Below are 19,749 nucleotides of genomic sequence, written 5' to 3'. Positions count from 1 at the left end.
TCTAATCGGTCCTACCTTCACTCCTGTCATCCTTTTTTTCTTCACATAATTGAAGAATGCCTTGGAGTTTTCCTTTACCCTACTCGCCAAGGCCTTCTCATGCCCCCTTCTTGCTCTTCTCAGCCCCTTCTTAAGCTCCTTTCTTGCTTCCCTATATTCCTCAATAGACCCATCTGATCCTTGTTTCCTAAACCTCATGTATGCTGCCTTCTTCCACCTGACTAGATTTTCCACCTCACTTGTCACCCATGGTTCCTTCACCCTACCATTCTTTATCTTCCTCACCGGGACAAATTTATCCCTTACATCCCGCAAGAGATCTCTAAACATCGACTACATGTCCATAGTACATTTCCCTGCAAAAACACCGTCCCAATTCACAGCCGCAAGTTCTAGCCTTATAGCCTCATAATTTGCCTTTCCCCAATTAAAAATTTTCCTGTCCTCTTTGATTCTATCCTTTTCCATGATAATTATAAAGGCCAGGGAGCGGTGGTCACTGTCCCCCAGATGCTCACCCACTGAGAGATCTGTGACCTGACCCGGTTCATTACCTAGTACTAGATCTAGTATGGCATTCCCCCTGGTCGGCCTGTCCACATACTGTGACAGAAATCCATCCTGGACACACTTTACAAATTCTGCCCCATTTAAACCCTTGGAACTAATCAGGTGCCAATCAATATTAGGGAAGTTAAAGTCACCCATGATAACAACCCTGTTATTTTTGCACCTTTCCAAAATCTGCCTCCCAATCTGCTCCTCTGTATCTCTGCTGCTACCAGGGGGCCTCTAGAATACCCCCAGTAGAGTAACTGCTCCCTTCCTATTCCTGACTTCCACCCATATTGACTCAAAAGAGGATCCTGCTACATTACCCACCCTTTCTGTAGCTGTAATAGTATCCCTGACCAGTAATGCCACCCCTCTTCCCCTTTTTCCGCCCTCTCTATCCCTTTTAAAGCACTGAAATCCAGGAATATTGAGAATCCATTCCTGTCCTGGTGCCAGCCAAGTCTCTGTAATGGCAACTACATCATAATTCCATGTATGTATCCAAGCTCTCAGTTCATCACCTTTGTTCCTGATGCTTCTTGCATTGAGGTACACACATTTCAGCCCTTCTACCTTACTGTCTTTACACCATTTATTCTGCTTCTCTTTCTTCAAAGCCTCTCTGTATGTTAGATCTGGCTTTACTCCATGCACTTCTTTCACTGCTTTATTGCTCTGGGTCCCATCCCCCTCGCAAATTAGTTTAAACCCTCCCGAACCATGCTAGCAAACCTACCTGCAAGGATATTGCTCCCCCTCATCATGCTGAAAGAGGAGGTAAAGAAGACAGGGTTGACCACATTAGTTTACAGATACACAAAATGTTCTGTATTTGGCTTGAATTGCAGTTTGTATGGAAGAAAAAAACTTGGAAGATGTACAAATCAAAACAAATATTGAGGACAATGATGAAGGGTAAAAGGACAAATAGAAAAAAAATAAAATCATACGATAAGGCTGATGCTCTTTGGGTGAAAGTGTACATGGAAACAGTTGAATTTGTGACTTCATAAAAATCCTTATGATTGTCTAGATGATCAGGTGATCTTGATATTTATTGCTTATTTATTTATTATTATTATTTCTATATTTTTTTATTTACACAGTTTGTTATCTTCTGCATTCTGGTTGAACACCCTAGTTGGGAATTCGTTCATTGATTCTGCTATGGTTATTATTCTATGGATTTATTGAGTATGCCCACAAGAAAATGAATCTCAGGGTTGTATATGGTGACATATATGTACCTTGATAATAAATTTACTTTGAAATTTACCTTAGCATTATACCCTTGTTTTTATACTCTAGTCCTATCAAAATGAATGTTAACATTGCATTTGCCTTCCTCACCGCTGACTAAAACTGCAAATTAGGCTTTCGATAATTCTACACTCGAAATCCTAATTCCTTTTGCATATTCAATCTTTGAATTCACTCCCCATTTAGAAGAAGTCAATTTGTTTATTCCTTCTACCAAAGTGCATGACCATACACTTCCCTACACTATATTCCATCAGCCATTTCTTTGCCCATTCTCTTAATCTGATCAAGTCCTTCTGCAGACTCCCTGCTTCCTTGACACTACCTGCCCCTCCAGCTATTTTCGTATATCCATAAACTTGGCGACAAAGCCAACAAATCCATGATTCAGATCGTTAATATATAAGTAGCAGACTCAGCACCAACCATAGACTCCCCGTGTAAACATTCACAAAGGAGATTCTCTATAAAAACAGTTCCCTGTTGATAATTTTGTCTAGTGGATGGCATTGGAATTATTATCCGTCTCTTCTGATCTTTAACCGATATTGGACTAGCTACCAGGAGGTCATGAGTTCGAGCCCCAGCCGAGGGAACGTGTTGTGTCCTTGAGCAAGGCACTTAATCACACATTGCTCTGCAACGACACTGGTGCCAAGCTGTATGGGTCCTAATGCCCTTCCCTTGGTAACATTGGTGGCGTGGAGAGGGGAGACTTACAACATGGGCAACTGCTGGTCTTCCATACAACCTTGCCCAGGCCTGCACTCTGGAGAGTTAAGACTTTCCAGGCGCAGATCCATGGTCTCGCAAGACTAATGGATGCCTTAATTAATTAATAGCAGAAGAAAATGATTTAAATGATGATTGTCTGCTCTCTGACTATTTGGATATCCCAGTGGTTTGGCAGCTGGTTTATCCAGAAGTGTTTGTTTATTTATTTAGAGATACAGTATAGAACAGGCCCTTCCAGACCTTCTAGCTGTGTTGTTGCAACCCACTGATTTAACCATAGCCTAATCACGGGACAATTTGCAATGAGCAATTAATCTACTAACCGGTACATCTTCGGATTGTGGGAGGAAACCAGAGCACCCAGAGGAAACCCATGCACACATGGAAAGGAACGAACATACTTGGTTACAGAGGACGCCAGAATTGATCAACAAACTCCAATGCCCTAAGCTGTAATAGCATCGCACTAACTACAACGCTACCCTTTCTATCCACAATGGCTCTGTTTTTCCCTTGTTCTCTTTCCACTTGCCAAGGCCTTAGTCCCTATCCTACCTTCCAATTCCCCAATGCCCTAAAATCCCACGCTCCTCTCTAAGTCTCCGGGCCCAGATTTCCGCACTCCTCTCTAAGGCTATGTCCACACTAGACAGGATAAATCCATAACCAAAGCTTTTTCTCTTCATTTTGACCCTCCGTCCACACTGAAACAGTGTTTTCCTCCCCTGAAAATGGAGCTTTTCTAAAACACTCTTCCAGAGTGTTTAAATCTGAAAACGCCAGTTGGCCGTTGTAGAGGGTAACCAGCTAATTTTAAAACCGCTGTCACGACGAGCCGGAACAGATGGTGGCAGCAGCGCGGAATTTCATTGTTTTCTTGAACGCAACCTCCAACACCACAACAATATCTGACAATAGATGTGTAACAGCCTGATGTAACATTGTATGGAAATACAAGGTAACACTGATGCAGACATGTTTTATACATTTAACAAGGTGCTTTATTAATGTATTGCTTGTGCAAACATTCAATAGATGCAATTGTCATTTTTGCCCAGTAACTCATTTTATTGCACGTTAGATACAGCAAAATAATACACAAAGACATGGCAAAAGTAAAGGCAAACAAATGAGGTATTAGCAAATTTCACTTTTGCCCAGTAACAAGCCTTATTGCATTTAGTTGTAGCTGTCGTCCCTTTCATCGGTGAAGAGACTATGGCTGTAGGAAATGTTTCTGGACAAACGCGCACCAAGTCTTTCGTTTGGCAATTTCCTTTTAAGTTTTTCTAGTCTGTAACTGGACAAACGCGCATCAAGTATACTGTTTCCTCTTCGCTTGTTTTCTGTGTGTCCTGCACATGCCCAGTAGGAGAAGGTTCGCCCAAATACCCGTTTTAATGTGGACGGAGGTATTTTCAAAAACGCCTGGTGTGGATGCCAATCGTTTTTATGTGAAACCAGCGTTTTCAAAATTATCCAGTCTAGTGTGGACGTAGCCTAAGTCTTCAGGACCAGATTTCCACACTCCTCTCCAAGTCTCCAGGACCAGATTTTCACAGTCTCTCCCTTCTCATTTGCTGCGACTCCCAGTTTGTATGCCCCATTCAACTGATCAAAGCCTTGGTTCTTTTGCCATCTTTAAACTGACCATGGTCCTGTTTCCTGTGGCCCTGTGAAACCTATCAGGGTCTCGGCCTGAAACATCGACTGTTTATTCTTTTCCATAGATGCTGCCTGACCTGCTGAGTTCCTCCAGTATTTTTGTGTGTTGCTTTGGATTTCCAGCATCGGTAGATTTTCTCGTGTTTGTGAAGGGGAACAAACATTTGAATGATCTGTGATGGCAGGGTGGAAAGGTCACCCACAGTTACACTCCAAATGATCTTCTTCATCACATAGTCAACTTTGCTGTCTGTGCTTTCATTTCACTGTTCACTGGTCACCTCAGGTTTGACCTTGCATGTAGAGACAGAAAGAAACAAACTGAAATTTAATTGGTACAAGTCTATCGTACTTTCAATAGTCAACACCTTGTATTTTGATTTCAGTCCAGATGAAGGGTCTCGGCCCTAAACGTTGACTGTTTATTCCTTTCCAAAGATGCAGCCTGACCTACTGAGTTCCTCCAGCATTTTGTATGGGTTAGTCTAGATTTTCAGCATTAGCAGAATCTCTTGTGTTCACAAGTTAGATTTCAGATTCTGATATATTTATCACATGTGCATCAGAATTTTGAAAGAAATGCATTATCACAAACGTGAGAAAATCTGCAGACACTGGAAATCCAAAGCAACACACTCACAAACCGCTGGAGGAACTCAGCAGGGTCTCAACCCAAACCGTGGACTGTTTGCTCTTTTCCACAGATACTGCCTGACCTGCTGAGTTCCTCCAGCATTTTGTGTGTGTTGCAGTGAAATGCATTGTTTGTGTTAACCACCAACGCACCCAAGAACGTGCCGGGAGGGCAGCCCACAAGTGTCACCATGCATTCCAGCGTCAACATAGCATGTCCACAATGTTCAGAAGAGCAACATAGCAGCAACAACAACAGCAAAACAAACCCCTTACACACACACACACACACACACACACACACACACACATACACACACATATGATTGGACTAACAATGACAGAGAGCTACAGAAGGAAATATTGGAACAGGTATCCAAACTAGGTGGCGGGGTGGAGATACATCTTTACCAAAGGAGGTGTGAGACTCTGCTTCCCTCTGCATTCCTGCAGGTCACCCTTGGGCAAGGTGTAGCACCTATTGAGTCACCCAGTCAGGGTCATGTGAAGCCATGAGAGCAGGTGGTGGATGGTCATATGAGCAGCTGGTGCATATACAAGTCCTGGTTATGCGACCACTGACACCAGGCAGACAATCCCTGAAGGCTGCGGTCACCATCTTGTAAAGACACTGCCCAGATGAAGGCAATGGCAAACTACTGCTGTAGAAAAAATTGCCAAGGACAATCGTGGTCATGGAAAGACCATGATCGCCCACGTCGTACAACACAGAACATAGAAACATAGAAAATAGGTGCAGGAGTAGGCCATTCGGCCCTTCGAGCCTGCACCGCCATTTATTATGATCATGGCTGATCATCCAACTCAGAACCCAGCCTTCCCTCCATACCCCCTGACCCCTGTAGTCACAAGGGCCATATTTAACTTCCTTTTAAACATAGCTAATGAACTGGCCTCAACAGTTTGCTGTGGCAGAGAATTCCACAGATTCACCACTCTCTGTGTGAAGAAGTTTTTCCTAATCTCGGTCCTAAAAGGCTTCCCCTCTATCCTCAAACTGTGACCCCTCGTTCTGGACCTCCCCAACATCGGGAACAATCTTCCCGCATCTAGCCTGTCCAATCCCTTTAGGATTTTATACGTTTCAATCAGATCCCCCCTCAATCTTCTAAATTCCAACGAGTACAAGCCCAGTTCATCCAGTCTTTCTTCATATGAAAGACCTGCCATCCCAGGAATCAATCTGGTGAACCTTCTTTGTACTCCCTCTATGGCAAAGATGTCTTTCCTCAGATTAGGGGACCAAAACTGCACACAATACTCCAGGTGTGGTGTCACCAAGGCCTTGTACAACTGCAGTAGTACCTCCCTGCTCCTGTACTCGAATCCTCTCGCTATAAATGCCAGCATACCGTTCGCCTTTTTCACCGCCTGCTGTACCTGCATGCCCACTTTCAATGACTGGTGTATAATGACACCCAGGTCTCGTTGCACCTCCCCTTTTCCTAATCGGCCACCATTCAGATAATAATCTGTTTTCCTATTTTTGCCACCAAAGTGGATAACTTCACATTTATCCACATTAAATTGCATCTGCCATGAGTTTGCCCACTCACCCAACCTATCCAAGTCACCCTGCATCCTCTTAGCATCCTCCTCACTGCTAACACTGCCACCCAGCTTCGTGTCATCCGCAAACTTGGAGATGCTGCATTTAATTCCCTCATCCAAGTCATTAATATATATTGTAAACAACTGGGGTCCCAGCACTGAGCCTTGCGGTACCCCACTAGTCACCGCCTGCCATTCTGAAAAGGTCCCGTTTATTCCCACTCTTTGCTTCCTGTCTGCTAACCAATTCTCCACCCACACCAATACCTTACCCCCAATACCGTGTGCTTTAAGTTTGCACACTAATCTCCTGTGTGGGACCTTGTCAAAAACCTTTTGAAAATCCAAATATACCACATCCACTGGTTCTCCCCTATCCACTCTACTAGTTACATCCTCAAAAAATTCTATGAGATTCGTCAGACATGATTTTCCTTTCACAAATCCATGCTGACTTTGTCCAATCATTTCACCGCTTTCCAAATGTGCTGTTATCACATCCTTGATAACTGACTCCAGCAGTTTCCCCACCACCGACGTTAGGCTAACCGGCCTATAATTCCCCGGTTTCTCTCTCCCTCCTTTTTTAAAAAGTGGGGTTACATTAGCCACCCTCCAATCCTCAGGAACTAGTCCAGAATCTAATGAGTTTTGAAAAATTATCACTAATGCATCCACTATTTCTTGGGCTACTTCCTTAAGCACTCTGGGATGCAGACCATCTGGCCCTGGGGATTTATCTGCCTTCAATCCCTTCAATTTACCTAACACCACTTCCCTACTAACATGTATTTCGCTCAGTTCCTCCATCTCACTGGACCCTCTGTCCCTTACTATTTCTGGAAGATTATTTATGTCCTCCTTAGTGAAGACAGAACCAAAGTAATTATTCAATTGGTCTGCCATGTCCTTGCTCCCCATAATCAATTCACCTGTTTCTGTTTGCAGGGGACCTACATTTGTCTTTATCAGTCTTTTCCTTTTTACATATCTATAAAAGCTTTTACAGTCCGTTTTTATGTTCTCTGCCAGTTTTCTCTCATAATCTTTTTTCCCCTTCCTAATTAAGCCCTTTGTCCTCCTCTGCTGAACTCTGAATTTCTCCCAGTCCTCAGGTGAGCCACTTTCTCTGGCTAATTTGTATGCTACTTCTTTGGAATTGATACTATCCCTAATTTCTCTTGTCAGCCACGGGTGCACTACCTTCCTTGATTTATTCTTTTGCCAAACTGGGATGAACAATTGTTGTAGTTCATCCATGCAACCTTTAAATGCCTGCCATTGCATATCCACCGTCAATCCTTTAAGTGTCATTTGCCAGTCTATTTTAGCTAATTCACGACTCATACCTTCAAAGTTACCCCTCTTTAAGTTCAGAACCTTTGTTTCTGAATTAACTACGTCACTCTCCATGTTAATGAAGAATTCCACCATATTATGGTCACTCTTACCCAAGGGGCCTCTCACGACAAGATCGCTAATTAACCCTTCCTCATTGCTCAAAACCCAGTCCAGAATAGCCTGCTCTCTAGTCGGTTCCTCGACATGTTGGTTCAAAAAACCATCCCGCATACATTCCAAGAAATCCTCTTCCTCAGCACCTTTACCAATTTGGTTCACCCAGTCTACATGTAGATTGAAGTCACCCATTATAACTACTGTTCCTTTATTGCACACATTTCTAATTTCCTGTTTAATACCATCTTCGACCTCACTACTACTGTTAGGTGGCCTGTACACAACTCCCACCAGCGTCTTCTGCCCCTTAGTGTTACGCAGCTCTACCCATATCGATTCCACATCTTCCCGGCTTATGTCCTTCCTTTCTATTGCGTTAATCTCTTTTTTAACCAGCAACGCCACCCCACCTCCCCTTCCTTCATGTCTATCCCTCCTGAATATTGAATATCCCTGAACGTTGAGCTCCCATCCCTGGTCACCCTGGAGCCATGTCATGAATAAAACATAATGAATAAATGATCAAAACTCAGAGTCAAAGGACAAAGAAGCAATACAGAAATAATGCCTGTATTCAGGAAAAGAAACAGAATCAGGTTTATTATCACTGACTTACGTCCTGAAATTTGTTGTTTTTTGGCAGCAGTACAGTGCAATATATAATTTTTATAAAAACTTCAAGTCACAATAAGATATACAGTATAAACAAAAGCAGCACGAAAAGGGAATAAAATAGTGAGGTAGTGATCATAAGTTCAATGTCCATTCGGAACCTGATGGCGGGGGGAAGAAGCTGTTCCTAAAACATCGAGCATGTGCCTTCAGGCTCCTGTAGCTCCTTCCTGATGGTAGCAATGAGAAGAAGGCATGTCCTGGGTAGACGTATAAGCAGCTGGTGCATATCACAGGTCCTGGTTATGCGACCACTGACGCCAGGAGTGAAGCTTCCAACACTCCAACTTTCCAGGCCAAGTTTGGGTCAGACACAAAAGCCAGAGGTGGAAGTCGGAAATTAGTCGAAAACTAAGTCTTTCTAGTTGTTACTTTGGTGACACTGTGTGTAATAGTCTTGTTTCTGTGCAGGTTATCGTTAATGGGGAACAGCCTCCTGTACAGTCCACCTTCAACAGCAGGACGGTGAGGACCATCTTTCACGTCTACCTAAACTTCTTACAAGGGAAGGTCAGATTGTTTTTCCTCGATACAGAAGCTTGTAATCTGGCCACAAGCTGACGGCCCAGATCAACACCAGCAGACTCTTGACGGCCGCTTCCCATTCAAATTATAAACTGTAACCTTTGCATAGTAAGAGCACAAAAATGTACAGCACCAACAAGGAACGGTGAGAGAGGGAGAAGGAAACAAGCACGGTTAGTTCCTATGAGAACTGATGAGGAAAGCTAGACACCCGGCTCTGGAGAACTTGATCAGAGACTCTGTTAAGTGCTCAGGACTTACAATGGTTTGAACTCAAAGGCGCGCATTAGAGAGAGAGAGAGAGAGAACTGCACCCAAGGACACATTTGAATGTGATGAACCTCTCTGACTGGAAGTGTCTTGTTTTTATTGATGGCGCAATCTGCTGTCGAGGGCACAGTTTTGTTCTGTAGAGTTTCTGTGAATATGGGACATAAGATTTTAATATTTGTAGCTCTGTCACCTATTAGTCCTCAAGCCGTTGTTATTGCTTAGCTTGCGGATTAAAGTTCACCAGCAACCCGATAAAAATGGACGACTTCAGTCAAGTGTTTTGTGAGGATGGTGAGTTCAAACACTGCTGCCAAGTTACTGAAGTTCATCTCTCTGAACATTAAATATTATATATATTTAAGCATAAACCTTCCCGGGCTCTGATTTTCAACAGTTTCATTTCTCCGTCTTACACTGTGTAAATCCTTCAACTTGCCAGTAGTTCACTCGTCATAGTATAGTAAAGTTCTGAAAATCTGGAACATTCAGGACTTTGATGCTATTGGGCTGGCAGATGTTCAGCACTGTCAGATAAACACACTTTTAACTTGTTTGTTTTTAAAGATGTAAGGCAGAGTTATAAGAAAAGGAATTCTGGGAGTGCACCAACTGGCGTCTTAGTGAATGGGAAGAGAGTGGTTGTAAACTTAGTTTGAAAGTGGATTACAGGGGTATGGTTACAATATAAATACACCAGAGGCATGATCCTGTCATTTGGTAATCCGAAGCACAATACTTGGCTTTAAATCTGCTTTCTCAAAGCCATGCCTCACTACCCAGGGAGCTAGGCCAACCCGGGCACATCTTGCAGTCTATTGGAGGTTAGTAAATGTACAGAAAGCATTCCACAGGTCGAAATCTAATCACATTGGATTAGGAAGGATAAGGAGGTCCCAGAGAGGCTGCAGAAAAGGTTTACTAGGTGTAATGGAGATGAATAAGGTCACGGTTGGTTTACAGTGGGAACTGTAAAGAGGGAAGCTGTTGGGCAAAGGGATTTGTGAGGAATCACTCTATGGAGAATGTATACAGTCTAAAAAAATGTCTGTAGAGTCATACAACACTACAGTACAGAAACAGGCCCTTCAGCCTATCTAGTCCATGCCGAATTAATATTCTGCCTAGTCCCATCGACCTGCCCTGCACCTGGACCATAATCCTCCATACCCTTCTCATCCATGTACCTATCCAAATTTATGTTGAATAATTTGAGGGCTGCAGGGAAACAGTTTTGATGGGGGCATTTTACTAAGAGCCCCCATTGATTTGATGGGCTGAACAGCCTCTTTCCATTTCACATTAATTTTATGATCCCGTGTAGCCTCAGCTACTGCCCGATCTGTTAAGTCTCACGCGCACATTTTGTCTTAGGGGTGCGTTCTTTGTATGTTTATTCTTAAACGTTTTTGGTCCGTTTTGCTTGTTTTTTTTTGCAAGAGGGGAGATTTTGGAGGTTGATATGCCTGTTCAGTTTTTGTTCACTTTTTTTTGGAGGGAGGTGGGATTTTGGGGTTGATGATCCTGCTGCCTTTCTTTTCTTTCTTGGTTTCATGGCTACCCAGATAATTTAAGAATTTCAGAATTTCTGGTGTGCACCAGATCAGCCGAAGCTGATCTCCCTACTCTGATGCCCCTTACACCACCGGCGTTTATGGCAGCAATGAAGGCCCCCCCCCCCCATCTCTGGCAGTATTTAGGGCTTCCTTCATGGTATCAATAGCTCCTCTTAGTTTTCACTATTGTTAGTTATGCAAGTCCCAGGTGGAGACTCAGGAATACCATTGCACTCAGATGTGAAAGGATTCTTCATTGCTGTTTCTGTAACAGTTTTGTTTGACCAGTCAAGGTTGTTAGCCCAGAGCTGTACCCCCGACCTGGAGATCCACTGGACCACTTTGAATCTGGCCTCTATCTGTTTGGCATGGGTGACTCTACCAAGAACCAGAGCATAAAGCCCTGACTCCAGCTAACATCGCTCTCTGGGTCATTGAAGCACGCAAGCCACTAAACCCTACGAAAAGGCTGAGGTCCTCTTGGAGGAAAGCTGATCTACCTTTGGTGCTATTTTTATGTTCTCAGTTGACGAGATTTTCAGTAAAACCACATTTTGATGGCAGAATGGTGGTTACAAGAAGACTTAATTAAGTAAGAGATGAGGTCCTAATTACAGGTCTAGCAGTAAATCCAATTTTCTGCTACAACAATGGGTGCACACTATATAACGTAATTAGTGAAGTTGTTGAAAGTTGGTGTCATTGCTGCTGCATTCCATATTACCACAATAACACATTGCACATCCCTGCTTACTAGTTATTAGCCCTCACTATTCTTTCCCCGACCATAACCAGCATATGGCAGCTGGCTGTGCTTCCCTGCATGATTAATATAGGAATAACTACACTCAAGGACAACTCAATAAGCTGCAGAAGCAATTCCAATCGCCACAGAAGGCCGAAACCAAGTGACAGGAGGACAGGAGGGCTCCTGCATACATTTCCTTATTGCTGCAGGGCTATGATTGAACGGCGGAGCAGATTCTATTAGCCAAATGTTTAATTCTGCTCCTATGTCATATGGTGTAATGGGCTCCCTTAGATAGAAAAAGAAAATGGTCCAATATTTCCCCAGGTTAAACCAGCCATGGTCTTGCCCACCTCCCTCAAATCTCCAGTACATCACCTTTTGCTTTCAGGAGAGCAATCTCGGTTTCTCCAGATCTTCCCAGCTAGCCATGATTCCCCCATTGACACAAGATTCAACCCCTTACGTTGACAATTATTACCATCAATGAATCCATTTCCCATCCCCAAGTATCTGTCCAGATCCTTCAACAATCTTCGTTCCTAGCCCCACCCCACTGCAAAAAAACAAACAATCTTCAACAAGGTCCTCTCTCACCATCTAGCTCCCCAGCCCATGGAAAATGCACACTGTCTTACAAACAAATGCACAAATCCACCCCCAAGGAAGCTCTGAGCAGTCTTGTGGGTCAGCACACTGCAATTTAAAGTCACAGTCATACAGCACTACAGCACAGGAAGAGGCTCTTCAGCCCATCTAGTCCATGCTAAATTATTATCCCACTTGGTCCCATTAACCTAGACCTGGACCATAGCCCTCCAAATCCCTTCCATCTGTGTACTTATCCAAATTTTTCTTAAATGTTGAAATCAAACTCACATCTACCTCTTCTCCTGGCAGATCATTCCCAACTCACACTACCCTCTTCTCCTAGCAGATCATTTCCCAACTCACACTGCTCTCTGAGTGAATCAGAATCAGAATCAGGTTTAATATCACTGGCAGATGTCGTGAAATTTGTCGTCTTTGCAGCAGCGATACAATGCAATACATGATAATAGAAAAAAATGTGAATGACAGTAAGTATATATAAATAGTTAACTAAGTAGTGCAAAAGTAAAAATAAAAAAGTAATGAGGTAGTGTTCATGGGTTCAATGTCCATTCAGAAATTGGAGGGCGGAGGGGAAGAAGCTGTTCTTGAATTGTTGAGCATGTGCCTTCAGGCTTCTGCACCTCCTCCATGGTGGTAGAAATAAGAACGAGGCATGGCCAGGGGGTGCTTAATGATGGATGCCGCCTTTGTGAGGATACCTTCTTGATGATTCTGTGGATACTAATGCCCATGATGGTGCTGGCTAACGTTAGCTTATTTTGACCCTGTGCAGTAGCCTCCTCCCATACCAGATGGTGATATAGTTGTGTTCCCCTCGCGTTCTTAAACATTTCACTATTCTCCCTTAACCCATGACCTCCAGTTCCAGTCACACCCAACCTCAGTCGAAAAGCAACATACATCAAAGTTGCTGGTGAACGCAGCAGGCCAAGCAGCATCTATAGGAAGAGGAGCAGTCGACGTTTCAGGCCGAGACCCTTCGTCAGGACTTCGTCGACCCTCAGTCGAAAAGGCCTGCTTGCATTTACCCTACTTATGCCTCTCATAATTGCCTCTCTTTAAAAAATTTATCTCATTCTCCTACACTCCAGGGAATAAAGTCCTAATCTATTGTAGTCCTGGCAACATCCTTGTAAACTTTCCCTGCAGTTTTTTAATCTTATTGATATATTACTGTGGGTAGGTAACCAGAACCATACACAATAATCTAAATTGGGCCTCATCAACTTCAAGATAACATCCCAATTCCTGTACTTAATACTCTGATTTATAACTTCTTTCATTGACTCCCTGGAACAGTCGAGAGAGTAAGATGATTTTGCCTTTCAGTAATAAAGTGAACTTTGTACTAGTTGGGATAACTGCTCTAGGTTATTCTGATGTAACGCCATAGTTGGGGGATGTATTTACTGGAGACCAGCTAACATCACGGTGAAAAGTTTAATGGGAACTTGAGAGGAAACTCAGAGGCTGGTGAGAATGTGGAATGAGCTGCCAGCGTAATTGTTGCAAGCAATTTCAATTTCAATGTTTAAGAGAAGATTGGATAGGTACATGGATGGGAGGGGTATGGAGGGATATGGTGGGTGCAGATCGATGGGAGTAGGCTGTTTGGTTTAGCATGGACTAGATGGGCTGAAGAGCCTGGCAAGGGCTGTACTTTTCTGTGACTCTATAACTCTACCATCCACTTTTCACCAATGAAAATGAACTCCTGTGACCTCCAAACAGAAGCCGTTTTATCCTCTAACTCTGCCCCTTCCTCCTCAACGTTGCACGTTCACAGAAGGTGTCAGGATGCACCTACAGCAGGGAATTGTCCAAAATTCACTCTGCGCCCATCTCCACAGAGGGCCAAAGTCCACAACTTAAATGCGAGCCAACCTTGAATGCTAATGCAACACCCTCTCAGAAAGTGAGTCAGTCCCCCCTCTAACCAGTCAGTTGGAATAGGTTTGACCCTGTGACCCTGTGGTTAGGCAATGATGACGTTTGCACTTGAAGTGTTAATGTTTGCCAACTGTGTCTGCTTTTGCTCTGATCTGTTCCAAACGGGGAGCTGTGGCCTTCGGCTTTTAAAGCATTGCTTCACACCACTGAGCAGCAGTCTGTCAGAAATGCCTATAAGGTAGTTCCAGGGATGGCACAAAGCAGGCAAAGCAGATCCCTAATCCTGGTCTGCCCTTGAAGGATCCTGTAACCTGCTATCACAGTTAGGACAACACCCATCTTAGCACAAAGCAACAGTACAGCAGAGGGATAGGCACTTCAGCTCATAATGTTGTGCCAAACTAGTAATTAAAAACCCCTTCTGTCTACACAATGTCCATTTTCAAAGTTCAAAGTACCCCGCCACCTTGATTTGGCCCAGTGCTTAAATGGATTAGACCCCGGGTATTCCTCGCTCTCAGTGACAGGCCCGCTGCCTTGCCTCACCTCACCTCAGTTCTGCCATATCGAACATCACCAAGTCCAAAGGGAGTTACGGAGTATTGTTTGTGATGATCATTTGCCAGAAAATATGATTAACAGAAGTATTTAGTTGTTTTCCTCGTTTCATCGGCCACCAGCCAGAAGCCGCTGAGATTCACCGGTACCATCTTAAACATGTTCATATGCCTACCTCAGTGCTTCTACCGTATTTGCCTCCACCACCACCCCTAGCAGTGCATTCCAGCCACCCACCACTTTCTGTGTGAAAAAACTTATCCTTGAATGCTTGCGTTCTGTTAACAGACATTTCAGCTTTGGGGAAAAAAGATACTTCCTGTCTAATTTTATCTATACCTCATAATTCTGTAAACCTCTATCAGATCTTCCCTCAGCCTCCATTACTCCAGAGAAAACAAATTAAGTTCGTTCAACCTTTCCTTGTAGCACATCCTTCTAATCCACATAGTATCCTGGTGAAACTTTTCTGCATCCTCTGAAAGCTTCCACATCCTTCCTGTTCTACTAAATTCACCCGGACTTTCTCTCCCTGCCATGAAAATAAAGACTTTTATGTTTCCCAGTTACAGCTTCTGTGTGGCTCAGTTTTAGTCAGTTACAACATCTGGGGGCTTGTCTGGGATACATTCACGATCCACTATATGGCCTGTGGCCTCAGCCATCTAAGGGGGTGAATATTCTTAAGATGATCACTTCATGCTTAGATCTGTTCAGTCAATGACCATGAAGTATTAGATAACATGGCGGAGAGCCAAACTGGTAGATATCAAAGTAGTGCAGCTGGTGGCAGCAGTTAAGGTAAAAGAAGAGGAAAGTGTGAAACAGAAAGGCAATGAATGGGCAGATCGCAGGGCAAAGATAGCACTGGAGAACATGAGATGACAGAAATTGAAAATGTATAAAAGGAACTACAACAGCCAATTTAGCGAATCAGAATCAAGTTTATTATTACTGATATAAGTCATGAAATCTGTTGTTTTGTGGCAGCAGTACAATGCATTACATAATATACATTATAAATTATAATAAGAAATACACACTCAGTGGCCTGTTTTTTTAGGTACCCCATGTATCTAAAGGTCTTCTGCTGCTGTAGCCCATCCACTTCGAGGTTTGACGGGTTGTGCGTTCAGAGATGCTCTTCTGCACACCACTATTGTAGCATGTGGTTATTTTAGTTACTGTCACCTTTCTGGCAGCCTGCCCATTCTCTTCTGACCTCTCAAATTAACAAGGCATTTTCACTCACAGAACTGTCACTCACTGGATATTTTTGGTTCTTGCACCATTTTCTGTAAACTCTGGAGCAGGATTCATGGACCCCTTGCTGACTGGTATTGGTTTATGGCATTAGAAAGGTTGGAAACCCCTGCTCTAGAGACTTGTGCATGAAAATCCCAAGAAGTCAGCAGTTTCTGAGATACTCAAACCACCCCATCTAGCACCAACAGGCATCCCATGGTCAAAGTCACTTAGATCACATTTCTTCCACATTCTGATATTTGGACTAAACAGCAACTGAACCTCTGGACTATGTCTGCATGTTTTTATGCATTGAGTTGTTACTACTTGATTGGCTTCTAATGTTTGCATTATGAACGGGTGTACCTAATAAACCAGCCACCAAGAGTATGTCATGAAATTTATTGTTTTGTGGCAGCTGTACAGTGTAATACATAAAATATATTATAAATTACAATAAGAAATACATATTTTTAAGATGAAGTAAGTAGTGTAAAAAGAGAGCAAAAAATGTAGTGTTCATGGGTTCATGGACATTTCAGAACTCTAGTGGAGGAGGGGAAGAAGCTGTTCCTAAAACATTGAGTGTGTGTCTTCAGGCTCCTGTACCTCCTCCCTGGTGGTAGGAATGAGAAGAGGGCATGTCCTGGGTGGTGGGGGTCCTTAGTGATTGATGCCACCTTTCTGAGGCATCGCCATTTGAAGATGTCCTTGATGGTAGGGAGGTTAGTGCTCATGATGGAGCTGGTTGGGTCTACAGCCTCTCCTGCAGTCCCTCCACACCACAGCCAGTTAGAACTCAGTGGTATTGTGTGGAGGTAGAAAGGACAATTGCAACCAGCAACATTTTGCTGATCAGAGGGAGAGAAGATAAACCTCACACAGCCAGGCGACCAGGCAACCAAGCCATGATGAGGGAGGTGCCTGAAAAGACAGGGTTCTCTCCTAAGTGGACAGGACCACAGGTGGTTGTATTTGTGTGCAGATCTGGCAAGGCAGCAAGTGGAAAAACTGGGCTCAGGTTAAATTGTATGACTCACTTTCTGGTCACCCGCACAGGCAGAACAAGGGACCAGGTCCACCCAATAACAATGTCATTGCAGAGAATTTAAGTGATGAACACAAGCCTATTGCTTCACATCTGACCACTCATGATGGAAGCAGGCCTGTGAATGAAACGGAATGGGAATGGGAATGGGAATGCAGAAGGTACAGAGAGAGCTTGTCAGCAAGCTGTTACATTACATTCAGAACTGAGGACTGGTTCTCACTTGAATTAATAGCTACTATATTCATTACTCCAGAATAATTCCTAACGACAAGACAGAGTCAATGATGGTACGGCATTTTATAAGATTGTAAAATATAGGAGCAGAATTAGGTCATTTGTCCCATTGAGTCTGCTCTACCATTTCATCATTGCTGATCCATTTCCCTCTCAGCCCCAATCTCCTGCCTTTTCCCCGTATCCCCTCATGCCCTGACTAATCAAGGTTCTAACCATTTCTGCCTTAGATATACCAATGACTTGGCCTCCATGGCTGCCAGTGGTAATAAATTCTACAGATTCACCATTCTCTGGCTAAAGAAATCCTTCCCATCTCCATTCTGAAAGGACGTCCCTCTGAGGCTGGGTCCTCCGATGCTACACTCCCAAACTATAGGAAATGTTCTCTCTACATCCACTCTATCGAGGCCTTTTAACATTTCATAGATTTCAATTAGACCACCCCTCATTCCTCTGAATTACTGTAAGCAGAGTCCCATAGCCATCAAACACTTCTCATACAAGCCTCTCAATCCTGGAGTCTTTTTGGTGACACACATCAAAGTTGCTGGTGAACGCAGCAGGCCAAGCAGCATCTGTAGGAAGAGGTGCAGTCGACGTTTCAGGCTGAGACCCTTCGTTAGTCCTGACGAAGGGTCTCGGCCTGAAACGTCAACTGCACCTCTTCCTACAGATGCTGCTTGGCCTGCTGCGTTCACCAGCAACTTTGATGTGTGTTGCTTGAATTTCCAGCATCTGCAGAATTCCTGTTGTTTGCGTCTTTTTGGTGAATCTGCTTTGAACCCCCTCCAATATCAGCACATCCTTTCTTAGATAGGGGCCCAGAACTGTTAGCAATATTACAAGTGAGGCCTCACCAGTGCTTTATAAAGCCTCAGCATTACATCCTTGCTTTTATATTCTAGTTCTCTCAAAATGAATGCTAATATCACGTTTGCCTACCTCACCGCAGCTCAACGTGCAAGTTAACATTTAGGGAATCCTGCACTAGAACTCCCTTTGCACCTTAGATTTTTGAATTTTCTCTCCATTTTGATGTATATGCAACGAATAAACAAATTTAAATCTGAACCTTACTTGCAGCAGCATGACAGGCATGCCACATCGTATCAGCGGATCGAAGTAAGCTGCAGAAAGTGGTAAAGGTAGTCAGCTCCAACATGCGCACTAGCCTCCATAGTATACAGGACATCTTCAAGGAGCGGTGCCTCAAAAAGGCGGCGTCCATCATTTAACAACCCCCACCACCCAGGACATGCCCTCTTCTCATTGCTACTATCAGTGAGGAGGTACAGAAGCCTGAAGGCACACACTCAACGATTCAAGAACAGCTTCTTCCCTCTGCCATCTGATTACTGAACGGACATTGAACCCATGAACACTACCTCACTACTTTTTTTATTTCTGTTTTTGCACCACTTATTTTAATTCAACTATTTAATATACAAATATATACTTATTGTAATTCTTTTTTTCTATATTTATCATGTACTGCTGCCAGAAAGTTAACAAATTTCACAACATATGTCAGTGATATTCAAGCTAATTTTGATTCTGACTCCCAAGAAAAACATAAATATAATTTATGCACAAATTTTACATGAAAAAAACAATTAGAACAAAGGAACAAGGTTCATTTTAGATCAGAATTGTCAGAGTGATCAAAGTGTTGCTAAATTGTAGTGGTGAACCAGGTTTTGCTGGTTGGTTCAAGACCAAATGGTTGAAAGTAGCTGTTCTCAAACCTGGTGGTGTGGGACTTCAAACTTCTGTACCTCCGGCCCGATGGTAGCTGAGAGAAGTCATGGCCCGAATGGTGGGGATTTTAGATGATGGATGATGAGCCTCCTGTCGATACGACTGATTGTGGAGAGGGTTGTGCCTGTGATGTAGTTTGTTGTGCTTTGTGCCAAGGTCGGGTTTAGGCACGCTCCCCGCGGATGCGCCGAGCCAGCTGGATGTCTTTGGGCATGGTGGTGACCCGCTTGGCGTGGATGGCACACAAGTTGGTGTTCTCAAAGAGCCCCACCAGGTAAGCTTCACTGGCCTCCTGCAGAGCCATGACAGCTGAACTTTGGAAGTGCAGATCAGTCTTGAAGTCCTGGGCGATCTCCCACACCAGGCACTGGAAGGGAAGTTTGCGGATGAGCAGCTCGGTGGATTTCTGGTAGCGCCGGATCTCCCTCAGAGCCACGGTGCCGGGTCGGTAGCAATGGGGCTTCTTCACTCCGCCGGTGGCTGGAGCGCTGCTTTGGTCGCCAGCTGCTTGCGATAGTCCACCGCTCTGCATCTTTTTCTGTTCCTGCACATTCAAATTGCCCAACCAGTCAGGACACTTTCAACAGTCAGGCAATATCCAAAGTTCAAAGTTAAAAGTAAATTTATTATCTTAAGTACATATATGTCCCCATATAGAACCCTGAGACTAGAATTAGCATTTCAGGTCAATTACCTTCCAAGGGGACTGATTTGAAGTTGGTGTATTGACATTTTAGAAGAGTGAT

The 19,749-nt window shown here is 43.6% G+C and overlaps 2 protein-coding genes across 4 annotated transcripts in view; one reads left to right on the top strand and one right to left on the bottom strand.

Annotated features, from left to right (window-relative positions):
* The window catches only part of epoa (erythropoietin a), a 101,454-nt gene extending 91,773 nt beyond the window's left edge, over positions 1-9,681 (top strand). For 2 of the 3 annotated variants that reach the window (XM_063048782.1, XM_063048781.1), the window contains exon 5: positions 8,962-9,681. In XM_063048782.1, coding sequence (XP_062904852.1) covers positions 8,962-9,111 — 150 coding nt within the window. In that variant the 3' untranslated portion in view covers positions 9,112-9,681. The remainder of the gene's footprint in view (positions 1-8,961) is intronic. The other variant, XM_063048783.1, reaches the window with a different exon arrangement.
* A 9,386-nt stretch (positions 9,682-19,067) lies between these two features.
* On the bottom strand, positions 19,068-19,535 carry LOC134347328 (uncharacterized). Its single transcript, XM_063049723.1, has one exon. The coding sequence runs from the start codon at positions 19,533-19,535 to the stop codon at positions 19,167-19,169; it is 369 nt and encodes a 122-aa protein (XP_062905793.1). The 3' UTR covers positions 19,068-19,166.
* Between the last annotated feature and the right edge of the window lie 214 nt (positions 19,536-19,749).

Source organism: Mobula hypostoma, chromosome 5, assembly GCF_963921235.1.
Source record: "Mobula hypostoma chromosome 5, sMobHyp1.1, whole genome shotgun sequence".
Taxonomy (NCBI): Eukaryota; Metazoa; Chordata; class Chondrichthyes; order Myliobatiformes; family Myliobatidae; genus Mobula; species Mobula hypostoma.
Note: the sequence above shows the minus strand (reverse complement) of the source record. Positions and strands in the feature narration are given on the sequence as shown.